Here is a 13,701-nt window from a genome sequence, read left to right as displayed (position 1 = left end):
ACACTCATACCTCACAAACAGGAGTTTCAACACTGACGTGCAGGGAAAACAATCAACACGACACGGTATACACGCGGGAGTACCCCAGGGAGGTATCCTAGGGCCCCTACTGTTTAACCTCTACATAAACGATCTTCCAACCACACACAACACAACGATGGCAATCTACGCGGATGACACAGCCATCCTCGTGCAAGATTGGAAACCATCAAACATTACGTCACGCCTACAGACTGCACTCAGAGTGGCTGAGCCTTGGTTGGAGAAATGGCGTGTTAGAGTAAACGTCGACAAGTGTGAAGCCGTTCTGTTCACTAGAAGACGGAAGCAACTGCGCAAACACCGATACTGCAGACCAATAACTCTACATGCACGCCCAATACGTTTCCGTGAGAAAGTCAAATACCTCGGTGTCTGGCTGGACCGGAAATTACTCTGGGGGGACCACATACAACATATGACCAACCGAGCTAGCGCGAGGCTCAAACAGCTCTACCCTATGCTCAACAGGCGTAGCGCACTGAACAGAAGGGTGTCGAGGTCCATGTACATGACACTTATTCGACCCCTGATGACGTACGCAGCTCCTGTCTGGGGATACGCTGCGCCTACACGCCTGCGCCGTCTGCAGCTCATACGAAACAAAGTACTCAAAATCATAAGCAATGCTCCACGACACACACGCATCGCGAACCTCCACCGGGAATACCGACTTGAGACTCTCACGGATGTAATCCACAAACTCACCACAAGACTATACAGAAACTCCAGACATTCGCAGATCCCGTTTATTCTGAATCTGCGGAACTACGACCACAACCATAGATGGAAACATAAAAGACCAAAAGACATACTTGTAAGGACCTAACATCTATGGCTAAGCACACGCAAACACAACGGTACAGGTGAGCCCCTGTTAATCAGACGCCATTACTGGATATCCAGCTGTAATACACTGCCGAATAACTGGCACCACGCAGGGAAGCCGTACCGTACACTACATGCAGACAAGCTCCACACATCCCACACATAGTGAGATGATCAATGGCCGATCTCCCACTACTGTATAACGATCTTGATTGTTCCAGGAATGTAGCGGCTGCAGCAACTGGGATACATCGCCATCGCTTTCCAAGGTAATGATGCATGATACCCATACTAACAAATCCAACCTTGCATGAAATATCGCATCTAGTAAGCCACTACTGCTCTTACTACCCATCCCACTGTCGCAGAGGTTCTTTTCCCCACGGCACGAGCCTTGGCACTTTTTTCCCTCTGCTCTTCAAATCGCTACCCTCACTCGCGTTCCGTCCACTATCTATCACCTGACGGACCGTGTTAATGCGTAGTCTTACCCAGACGCACGGATAACATCACAGCCCAGCATCCTGTGATCCACTTACTAGATAACTAACATGTTGACGGAGTTGACAGTAGAAGTTTTGGTTTGGTCACCACGTTGGTGCGGGCGTGGAGGGGCCCTATCTCTCTTTAAACCCACTTTCTTTATGCGGCTGAGCTGATAAGCTGATAATTTGCATACCCAAGTGTGCAGTGTATTGCACGCTAATATTACTTTTATTGAATGTCCCCCTTGATGGTGATTCAGTCTTAATTGTCATCACTGTATTTGCAATTACAGTATCGCTCATTATGCATCTATTATTCATTAGCACTTACCATTTGTCATTTTTCATTTCAGTTTCTCAACGTCCTTTAAGTGTAGAATTCTATCTCTTCATCTGCAAACATATTTTCCAGCTTACTGACGGTATTGACACCTCATTTCCACGTATCTTAGAATTATTTATTCTACATTAGAGCCATTTAAAGAGCCAAATAGTAATCATAGGTCACTGGTATCACGTATGTATATTTTTTCTCAGAAGGAAAAGTATTCCGTAACCCAAGGTTCGATTATCTTCCGCATATTTAGTGTCTTTATTTCATCACTTTCCGTTGCTATGTGCCTTACCGCAGCGTCGATCTCTGTAGTTTATTCAGCCTCCGGGACAAGGGGTGCGCCGAAACCTTATCTACACCCTCGACGTCCCTTTTCAACAGGTTATTTGAGGCAACGAGAACAGTTCGTCATGTGAAAGTCTTCAGGTGACAGAGATTAGGACGAGAAAGACAGAGGGAGACTGAAATCTTAGCGGCGGCTGGTGTCAACAGTTCTAAATGCTAGTCATCTATGACATTTCTGTTTGCAAGCTACAGCGAAGATTCAATGTTGTTCCGTCATTTCTTACATGATTCAACAGTCGTTTCGAATATATATAATTATATAGGATAATGGGAACGTTACAGTTTTTCAGTACCAATAAGTACGGCCAAATTCGATAATCAATTTAAATACTGTTGGTCAATGTCAGTACATTCTATCATACTGTAAACGTATAAAAAAAGTGTTACTCGCGTGGTAACTGTTCACGACTTCATCGTCTGACTGTAATGGAAATGACACGTCAAGGCAATCACAATTCACAACAGATCAATTTCGGCGACCTCGTCGCTCTCGTTAGGAAATCATCTCGAAGGCCAGCTCAAACGATCCCTCTGACTTCCTTATCAGCTTCCGACGGTTTGCAGCCTGAGGCACTGGAGTCTTCTCAGTAACGCTCACACGGAAGTTGATCAGGACGTTCGCCAGGGCGATCTTCATTTGCGTGTGTGCCATTCTCAATCCTGCAATAGAAAGACTTCGTGTCATTACAGTGTTGCCTGTATTGATGTGGATCCATTTGATACCCATGAAGCAGGCTTATCTGCAGAAGCACCGATCTAAGCGATCCAATCTCAGTCTCATTGTTTCACTCCTACAACACATAATTAGAAAACGGATAATGTTATAAAGCCACATTTACTCAGAAAATATTGACAAGAACTTTCTGTTTAGTTCTCCTTAACCAGGTGCCCGCTTCTTCTCCCTCATTCTGGAGGAACGGAATTCTAACACTAGTATGACGCATTTTATGTAGTTTTTCCTTTGTTTCTCTTTTTAGTACACAGAAGAGTGAGATACCCAGCCATAAAGATCTTTGATCAGTTACCTAATGATGTTATGAATGTGATGTTGTTGTGGTCGTCAAGCCCAAGACTGGTTTGATGCATCTCTAGTCTACACCGCCCAAGGCTCTTCATCTCCGAATAACTACTGCAATCTACATTCCGTTGAACCTGCTTACTGCCTTTGAGCCTTTGACTCCTTCTATAATTTGTATCCCCCCCCCTTCGCCCCTCTTACCAAATCGACGATTCCTCCATGCCTCAAGATGTGTGATATCAATCTATTCCTTCTTTTAGTCAAGTTGTGCCATAAATGTCCTTCTTTCCCCAATTCGACCCAGTACGTCGTCATTAGTTACCCGACCTACCCACCTAGTTTTCAGCATTCATCTGCAGCGCCACATTTCCAAAGCTTCTACTCTCGCAATTCGCAACATGATCATTGCGAGTGGGTCAGCAACCGTGTGATACTTAAAATGTTTCGTTTATTTTGTGATATGACTAGTTTTGATAAAAGTTGATCTTCACGTCTGTGTGGTTGCATAAGCAACCGCTAGCATTCATACAGAACTACACATCGGAATGCTGTAACGAAATGTAATTGAACCAAATTAGGCGCTGCTGAGGGATTTCAATTAGGAAACTGGAGAACTAAAGTAGTAGATGAGTTTTGCTATCTGGGCAGTAAAATAACTGATGATCGCAGAAGTAGAGAGGATATAATACACTTATTGAAAATTACAAGAAAAGCATCTCTTGTATGAACTGTCTAAAGTCAACTTTTTATTTACGTACAAGGCTACACCCCAGGCAAGTATCTTCAGAAAAAGATTTCGTAGCACTTAAATTAATATTCGACTAGCGACCAGCCACGGCTGCGCTCTGATAGTGCCAAGCATCTACAGTCGTAAGACTTTTTTATAATATGTGGTGATAAACACAAACCTTTCTCCTGAATCAGTCTATCTATTAGCAAAAACCCTACAGTAGTTCCTGAGATTAGCCATTACACACAAGACAGAAAAACGCAGTGGTTTACTTTAATTTATAGTACGTATAAATATTAACAACTTTCTTCAGAAATGATTTTCTTGCTGTTGTGAGCCTCTTTTTATGTCCTCTCTACTTCTGACACTATCAGTTATTTTTCTGCATAAACAGCAAAACTCATAAATAGCAAAACTGCGTTTAGCACTCAATTTCCTAATCTAACTGCATCAACAACGCCTGATGTAATTCGACTACATACTGTTACCCTTGATTTACTTTTGTCGATATTCGTCTTAGAGGCTCTTTGCAAGACACTGTCCATCACTTTCAAAGATAGTTAGTCATGAAAAAGTATTCCTTTACATAGGTGGAACAATCAGAAGACAAAATTTCAGATTATGTCTGAAGCTAGTTCTATTATTACTAGATACATGACAACATTAACTAAGCGGTCAGAGACTTTTGTAGCTGAATGTCTCACACGGATATGATTTGCGAGTTGGGGTGACACTCATTCAAACAAAGTGGTTTTTTTGTTGCAGCTGGATCTTCTCATCAAACTTTAATCACCAGCTTTCTCCTCAGAGTTTGAGGATATTTTGTTAACGTCCACCTACATAGAGAGAAATGATCATCATCATCCCCCTCTCTGTCTCTCCCCCCCCCCCCCCCACCACCACCACCCCCACGTACACTGGGGAATGCGGCTCAGCTCGCCAGTCTAAGGGAAACTGAATTTTCAAGAAACCATTGTTTCTGCCAGAAGCAGAAGATTGCCTCCTATATATTTTGAACGCATATATTATAAGGCGTCACACGAAATATTTTGAGTGAAAGAGGAAATAATGTATAGGAATTATATGCATTTCTTGAAGCCTAAGATAGTGACCACTTTTCACAACCTAGAGGTTAATGTGGCCAGCGCTATCGCCAGAACATTCCATGTTTGTTGTTTTGATTTACAAAAATGGTGCAAATGGCTCTGAGCAGTATGCGACTTAACTTCTGAGGTCATCAGTCTCCTGTAACTTAGAACTACTTAAACCTAACTAACCTAAGGACATCACACGCATCCATGCCCGAGGCAGGATTCGAACCTGCGACCTTAGCGGTCGCTCGGTTCCAGACTGTAGCGCCTAGAACCGCTCGGCCACTCCGGCCGGCAATGCATAAGTGCATTAAAACCTAAAGAAAGCTTAAGATTATTGTAAAAGGCAGAGCTCAACTTGTTCTCTTTCCACCAAGAATGTGTGTTATAATAACAAACTGATTCGTTTCACAACATAGCGAGAGACCGTAATTATTATTTATAGAACGTGCAAATAGTGAAGTAGCTGACCATAGAATTATGTACGAAAGCTGTAGTGCGACAGCGCAGCGCACTCACCAGGGCACTGCCTCGGGCCGTCCCCGAAGGGCAGGAAGGTGTGGCTGGGTCTCGCCTTGCCGCCCTCGCCGCTGAACCTCCCCGGCAAGAAGCGCTCTGGGTGCTCCCAGTACCGAGGGTCGTGGTGCAGGCCCAGCACCGAGACGACGATGCCCGTGTCCTTGGGCAGCACTATGTCTGTGCCCGGGATCCGGAAGGGCTGCGTCGTTTTGCGGTCCAGGAAGTTCATCGGAGGGTAAAGCCGCATCGTCTCTGCACAAAGCGGTGAACTTACTCACTCATCATTCTCACACACCAAAAACAATTTCAGTGGGCAAAAATTAGTCGCCCCTTAAAAGAGCATTGAAGATGATGTGACCCCCCATAAATGACTATGAAGTATCTACGCACCAGGAGATTGTATGCACACAGCGCACTGAGGTGCAACGATGTGGAAACGTGACAGGTTGCCAGGAAGGAGCTATCGTGTTTGTGTTTCCCCGTGGCCCGCTGTGAAAAAAAGGCCGAATTATCTGCTGTACAGATGTCGAGTGTCCAACGTGTCTACAAGGACTGGAGTACCACTCGTAGGCATGTAACACGGCCTAGGAACAATGGTCGTAAAAATATTTCAAGCGTAACAGACCTGAGACGAGTGTCACACCTTGTGAATGGTAGTAATTTCAAACATGATGGGAACTGTTGCTGAGAAATACTGCTATCTCAACCAGTTTCGGAGCGAACATTGGACGTTTGGAGTTGTTTACGTCCTAAAAGCCTATTGCTCATAGCAGCAAATAAAGCTGTCGATTTTCAGTGACCCAGACAACACAGAAACTGAACGTCTGTAGTGTTGTCCCAGGAACCGCGATGGTGCCTCTTTTCAAGTGATTCAAGATGTCGAGTGTACAGGCGGCCCAATCGAGCGTTTAGGACTTATTATATGGAGGCTATGTAAGGGGCACTCAAATGAAAACCCAATACCGGTAGCAGTGGGACCATGGAATGGTTCCATTTAAAAAAATCGTCCCACGCGTTAAGACATTTCTCCCACTGGGACAGGAGACGATCAGTTCCTGTTTCATACAACGCAGTCGACCTTTGACGGATCCACAACCGCACTCACTCTCGCACTTCCTCGTTCGACTGAAACAGACATCCATGTATGTTTTCCTTCAGGTCGCCAAAGATACGAAAATCACACGGTGAAGGATCGAGGGTGCACGGAGGATATTGCGGTGTTCCGCAACCAAATCGTTGAAGCATAGTCTTCGACCGATTGGAAGGGTGAGGGCGAGCGTTATGATGTAACAGGGTGATTCCGTCCAACGGCATTTTGACTTGATGGCCCTTCGCAGTTTCTGCAAATTATTTTCATAGCGCTGCACATTGATTGTTTTTCCACGCTCGAGGAACAGGCGAGGAGAGGGCCTCTGCAGTCGAAGACCGTCATCACCTTATCGGAATCTGTGTGAACAACTCTGGAAATCTTTGACGGGGGAGATGTGGAATCTTTCCGATACTAGCTTTGCCGTTTGCCGTGGGACTGCCGGAATATTGTCGGACGGTATCACGACAAGGCCTGCCCCCACCCTGCCAAGCAGACTAGGCTACGCTTCAGCGATTTGTTTGGCAAACACTGGAGCACCCTCCGTAGAGTCCGGATCCTTCACAGTGTCATTTTCACATCTTCGATGACCTGAAAAATGACGCTCATTTCAGTCGGACGAGAAAGTGCAAGAGTGGGTGCATTTGTGGATCTGTCAGCGGCCGACCGCGTTCTACCAAACAGGAATTGATCGTCTCGTTCCCCAGGAGAAACGTCGTAACGAATGCTGTGATTACTTTGCAATGGGTCCATTCCATGGTCCCGTTATCGCGGGTGCTCGGTTTTCATTTGACTACCTCTGATAGTTCAGAATGGAGGAATCCCTATGATTGCTTTTGAATACATTATGGGAGTGGCAGTGATCAATGTGTTACAAATGTTTACTATTAAAAACGGTCTTGATCACAATTTATATGTATCAAGACTGTTTTTAATAGTAAAAATCCCTATGCTGTTTTGCGGGGTGTTAATCGTACCATGACTCAGACTCACTCATCATGTAGCTTGAGCATGAACCAGAATGAACTGAGTGTTGCCTTTTGTAACGGGACATCAAGCTCTACCATTACATTTCCTCAACAGCACTTGTGGATACCAGTATTATTTTTCGAATTTTGGACAGTTAAATATATCTCAGTTGCTTTTCTGAAAACTTTCATATAGTTTTATACCCAGTATGTTATATTTAAAGCTAAAATTTATGAAAAGGAATTACTTTATAAAATATTTTAGTTTCTATGTTATAGTCGATAAGTACTAGTTCTGAATGTACAGTTAAAATTATATTTTTTTTAGAAACATTTGAAATTACGAATTATTTGAACACTTAAAGTTTCTATTATTATTTACTCAATGCCGTACTGTTTACTATGTTTATTTGTGGAATCATTTATGAAATGATAATTAAAATTAGAATTTATTTGGTAAGGAAAATTGTAAACCCTTTCTAATACTGTTATTTCCACAGAGTGTGAGAGTGGTAAGCTTGATTCTGATGTGATCGGACGTATTTTTGTATAATGGGTGCGAACGATGTAATTTCGGCTTTGTTAATGTGAAAAATCAAAATACCGTACGACACACTATAATGTGAGACAATCAGTGGAAAATATATTTAAGCAAAAAATTCTGCAACAACAATCTTCCAATCTATTTAGTTTAAACCAACCGTGAGGACCTGGTGTTAGATATCCAGCTTCAAGAATCAGACCCTGAAAGAAGTCTACTGGGCCCCACTTGTATGTGGCACCGGAATACGATAATAATACTAATGTAAACTAAACTGAAAGTATGATATTATAAACAATGTATGCCTCTGATAGGCTTTATGAGGCGGATCGCTGACTGTGCACGACCGCAGATCCTAAGTTACTGTTTCTGGTCTGATGAGTAAAAGAGCGCTTGGCGCACAGTCGTAGGTGTAGGGTGATGTAGGCAGTTTTTGTGGTGTGCTCTGTGAAGCCACCAAGTGTTGGATTGATGTAGGTATTACGAGAACATGGAAGCAGAAGTTTTCATGCGAGCAAGGTAAAGATGTTAAATAATTACGATTTTCGTTTTGCCAGCGCGTTAGTATAGGTGAGTTGGCTGATAATTTGAAAGTGTTGAGTAACCCCAGAATTTATGTAAACTAGTTAGATATTTCACTTTTGTAATGCTTCAAAGATTTGTTAACAGAGCTATATGTAATTTGATGATTTGCATTTATGCTGGTTAATGAGGTTAGATAATACGAGTACTTGCTGTAAAAATGTCATTGTTTGTGGATCAGTTAATAAATATGATTTTTTTGACCGATGTAACTTCAGTTGCCAAATATTTTTGGAAAATCAAACTTAACTTGCAATATAATTTCGCACAAAAACATCAGTGTCATTAATTCACCACAATCATTACCGTCTCCCTGTCCAGGTCATATATTTTTCAAAGAAAAATTTTCTTAAATGTTCTTGTTTATCAGCCAAAAGAATTTCGTATGCATTTCATGTATAATGGCCAGCATTGCATACTGCTGAGCCTGTAGCGAGCACTCATATTTTTTTTTCTTTTTTTGTGAGAGACCAGAATACATTACGTTCCACAGTTGCTGCTTTAGAGGTAAGACAATTTAATTTATTGTTATGTGCACAGGAACCGAAGTTATCAGTTTTGCACAGGGCCAGAGGATTCAGTGCCTAAGGGGCTGAATGTATTTTGCAGTGACTGTATTTCTTTATTGGTAATCGGAGTTGCATTGCCCAATCAGTTTGTATAAACTTTTGCTAACAATAACACAGAGTAACCACACCACTTGCAGTTACAACACGCTACGCGATAATTCGAGTTTAGTACCCATTTCACAGTTCAGACATTCATTCAACGTAATCTAGCACTGATAATATTTTTTTAAAGAACGTTACAACCCCTAGACAAGAAGAACTAGAGCCATCTCAATATGACAAGCTAAGGAAACTTGAAAGTTTATTGTAATCTTCGGTCTTCTCAAACCTTCATCAAAGACTTCTCCTATGAATTTCTTGGACTGGGCATTGATCAATGTGAACAGTAGATGAAAGAAGGAAGGACGGGGGAGATTACACCCCTCTTCTACTTCTTCATCACGAATAAGGTGTGAACACTCCAGTTTTCCATTAGGACAACATGTTCACAGAGCTGCAAGCATACATTCCTGGTTTGACGAAGAGTCAGGCATCCTATAGCTCCTCGGATGGCACCCTAAATCACCCGACCTTAATCCTATAGAAGAAGCCTGGGACTATTTGTCACAGCGGGTGTAACGCAATAGTCAACATCTCCGCAATTTAGTGTCTCTAGGGGCCTAATCACATTCGCTTCAGCAGTATACGGCGTTCTTAAAGAAACTTCTGGACTCATCTTTTCTCGTCGAATTGAGGCCATTTTCAAAGATAGATACGGTGTTACAGGATATCGGCCTGATGCCTACTAGTGGTTGTCGATGTCTTGTCCGTTGTGATCGTTGTCGCTATTTTACACGGATGTGGAGTTCCTAAAATATTAATAAGTTCCACCATTATGTAACACTGCAGCTCAGTGAGATGTATTCTAGAAGTAAGAGCCGTTCAGACATTAAAAATAATTGTTAGAAACAGTTTTAATTGGCTGTTTCAGTTTTCTATCAATCTTCTTCGCATTTCCGGCTCACCGCCGTTAAATTCTAAGCCCAAAAAATGGTAGTTCGAGCGATTTGCTGCGGCAGTTCGCGAATTTCGCATAGACTGTTGTCCAAGCATGTCTGAATTGTAACTCTGCCATCGCTGTACAAATCCCTCACGGATTTTGTGGATGACAATATGGACTCATTCATAAGGTACTACCGTATTCACTCTGTAAAAACGAAACGGAAAAAAAATTTGCACTTGGTTAATACTCTTTAATTATTGTACAGGACAGGCAGGAACCAATTTGAAAGTTTCATTTTTATCAGGTTTCTACATCTACTTCTACATCTATACAGCGCAGACCGCTTTACGATGTGCGGAGGAGTGTTGGAGGATACGTGTTGTACCACTATCTTCCCCCACCACCACATCTTTTCTTATCCATTCACGAATGACGCTTGGGAAGAATGACTGTCGGTAAAACTCAGTATGAGTCAATTTCTCTGAGTTTCAACTCGTGGTAACTTCTCGAGACATACGTCGGAGCAACCCCGTTTCCCGAATCCCCTTGGAACGTCAGCATTAAAAAATTCAACAGTAAATATCTCCATGATGCATGATGCCCTCTTGTAGCGACTATGTTCGTTGAGCATCAACGTAATGCTCATCCGCCGACTAAACCGGCCCGTGGTGAAAGACACCGTGATTCATTGGATCTCCTCTATCTGCGAGTAATGCTAGCGTCCTAAACTAATTACGGCACTGAAGAACAGATGGAACGAATGTTTTATAAGCCATTTCTTTCGTGAATGAATTCAATTTCCTTAAGATTCTCGTAGTGAATCTGAGCCTGGAATTTGCTTTTCATACTACACTTATGGCCATTAAAATTGCTACACCACGAAGATGACGTGCCACAGACGCGAAATTTAACCGACAGGAAGAAGATGCTGCGATATGCAAATGATTAGCTTTTCAGAGCATTCACACAAGGTTGGTTCCGGTGGCGACACCTACAACGTGCTGACATGAGGAAAGTTTCCAACCGATTTCTCATACACAAGCAGCAGTTGACCGGCGTTGCCTGGTGAAACGTTGTTGTGATAACTCGTGTAAGGAGGAGAAACGCGTACCTTCACGTTTCCGACTTTGATAAAGGTCGGATTGTAGCCTATCGCGATTGCGGTTTATCGTATCGCGACATTGCTGCTCGCGTTGGTCGAGATCCAATGCCTGTTAGAAGAATATGGAATCGGTGGGTTCAGGAGGGTAATAGGGAACGCCGTGCTGGATCCCAACGGCCTCGTATCACTAGCAGTCGAGATGACAGGCATCTTATCCGCATGGCTGTAACGGATCGTGCAGCCACGTCTCGATCTCTGAGTCAACAGATGGGGACGTTTGCAAGACAACAACCATCTGCACGAACAGTTCGACGACGTTTGCAGCAGCATGGACTATCAGCTCGGAGACCATGGCTGCGGTTACCCTTGACGCTGTATCACAGACAGGAGCGCCTGCGATGGTGTACTCAACGACGAACCTGGGTGCACGAATGGCAAAACGTCATTGTTTCGGATGAATCCAGGTTCTGTTTACAGCATCATGATGGTCGATTCCGTGTTTGGCGACATCGCGGTGAACGCACATTGGAAGCGTATATTTGTCATCGCCATACTGGCGTATCACCCGGCGTGATGGTATGGGGTGCCATTGGATACACGTCTCGGTCACCTCTTGCTCGCATTGACGGCACTTTGAAGAGTGGACGTTACATTTCAGATGTGTTACGATCCGTGGCTCTACCCTTCATTCGATCCCTGCGAAACCCTACATTTCAGCAGGATAATGTACGACTGCATGTTGTAGGTCCTGTACGGGCCTTTCTGGATTCAGAAAATGTTCGACTGCTGCCCTGGCCAGTACATTCTCCAGATCTCTCACAAACTGGAAACGTCTGGTCAATGGTGGCCGAGCAACTGGCTCGTCACAATACGCCAGTCACTACTCTTGATGAACTGTGGTATCGTGTTGAAGCTGCATGGGCAGCTGTACCTGTACACGCAATCCAAGCTCAATTTGACTCAATGCCCAGGCGTATCAATGCCATTCTTACGGCCAGAGGTGGTTGTTCTGGGCACTGATTTCTCAGGATCTATGCACCCAAAATGTAATCACATGTCAGTCCTAGTATAATATATTTGTCCAATGAATACCCGTTTATCATCTGCATTTCTTTTTGGTGTAGCAATTTTAATGGTCAGTCTTATACGGTCATTCCATTTCTGGTCGCTCTGGATAGTTGGCGGCGGAAGAATAATCTTGACAGGTGGCAGCGGTCTTGTCATCTTTCAATTGCGAAACGCAAACGGCTGCACGCGCAACAATAGACCTGCGACAATACCGAAGCATTGCCGTAGAAACATATACAAAGTCTATTTATGTGAGTGATTGAGGAAGGCGCGTGAAGCAGCAGCGCTACATCTGCTACAGCTGTCAGGGATCTTCTTTTACTGACTCTAATACAGTTTGTTTATGGTAAGTAATGTTTATTGTGTTTTGTCGCCAATAGTGTAATCGAACGGAACCGAAAAATGTTAATGATAAATCCAAGATTTTCATATTTCCTTTTATTCTGCACGGAAGTTCCTTGAAGTAGTTTGTGCCTTTACTGTAAATTAGTTATACACCGAAGAGCAAAAGAAAATGGCATGGGCATTCGTATTGAAATTTAGAGATACGTAAACAGGCAGAATACGGCGCTGCGGTCGGCAACGCCTATATAACAAAAGAAATGCCTCGCACAGTTGTTAGATCGGTTACTGCTGCTACAGTGGCAGGTTATCAAGATTTAAGTGAGTTTGAAGGTGATATAGTCGACGCACGAGCGATGGGACACAGCGTCTCCTAGGTAGTGATGAAGTGGGGATTTTCCCGTACGACCATTTCATGAGTGTGAAATGCCTTCACAAAAGAAGACGAAGTAAATATTCCAGAATTCCAATCGAGAACAGCTGCCAACATGAGTAACGATAAGTAAATATCCTCGGAGTAGTGAAGCAACTTATCACTTAATAAAAGCAAGCCTTCTGGTCCAAACTGTATCAATTAGGTTCCTTTCGGAGTATGCTGATGCATTAGCTCTGTACTTAACAATCATATGCAACCGTTCGCTCGACGAAAGATCCGTTCCCAAAGACTGGAAAGCTGCACAGGTCACACCAATATTAAAGAAAAGCAGTAGGAGTAATCCACTAAATTACAGGCCCGTATCATTAACGTCGATAAGCAGCAGGATTTTGGAACATATATTGTGTTCGAACATTATGCATTATCTCGAAGAAAACGGTCTATTGACACACAGTCAACACGGATTTAGAAAACATCGTTCTACATCTACATCTACATCTATACTCCGCGAGCCACCTTACGGTGTGTGGCGGAGGGTACTTATTGTACCACTATCTGATCCCCCCTTCCCTGTGAAACACAACTAGCTCTTTATTCACATGAAGTGTTGAGTGCTATTGACAAGGGATTTCAGATCGATTCCGTATTTCTCGTTTTCTGGATCTCTGACTTCGCTGCGGCCGGTAAAAGGTCCT

At 43.3% G+C, this 13,701-nt stretch overlaps 1 protein-coding gene across 1 annotated transcript in view; it reads right to left on the bottom strand.

The window, feature by feature from the left end:
• Positions 1-2,524: 2,524 nt before the first annotated feature.
• LOC124712280 (cytochrome P450 6k1-like) overlaps positions 2,525-13,701 on the bottom strand; it is a 66,021-nt gene continuing 54,844 nt past the window's right edge. The window contains exons 7-8 of the mRNA XM_047242574.1: positions 5,390-5,641; positions 2,525-2,691 (exon numbers count right to left, since the gene is read on the bottom strand). Of these exons, the coding sequence (XP_047098530.1) occupies positions 2,525-2,691; positions 5,390-5,641 (419 nt within the window). The remainder of the gene's footprint in view (positions 2,692-5,389; positions 5,642-13,701) is intronic.

This window comes from Schistocerca piceifrons, chromosome 8 (assembly GCF_021461385.2).
Source record: "Schistocerca piceifrons isolate TAMUIC-IGC-003096 chromosome 8, iqSchPice1.1, whole genome shotgun sequence".
Classification (NCBI taxonomy): Eukaryota; Metazoa; Arthropoda; class Insecta; order Orthoptera; family Acrididae; genus Schistocerca; species Schistocerca piceifrons.
The sequence above is the reverse complement of the archived record's forward strand: the minus strand, read 5'-3'. Positions and strand labels throughout refer to the sequence as shown.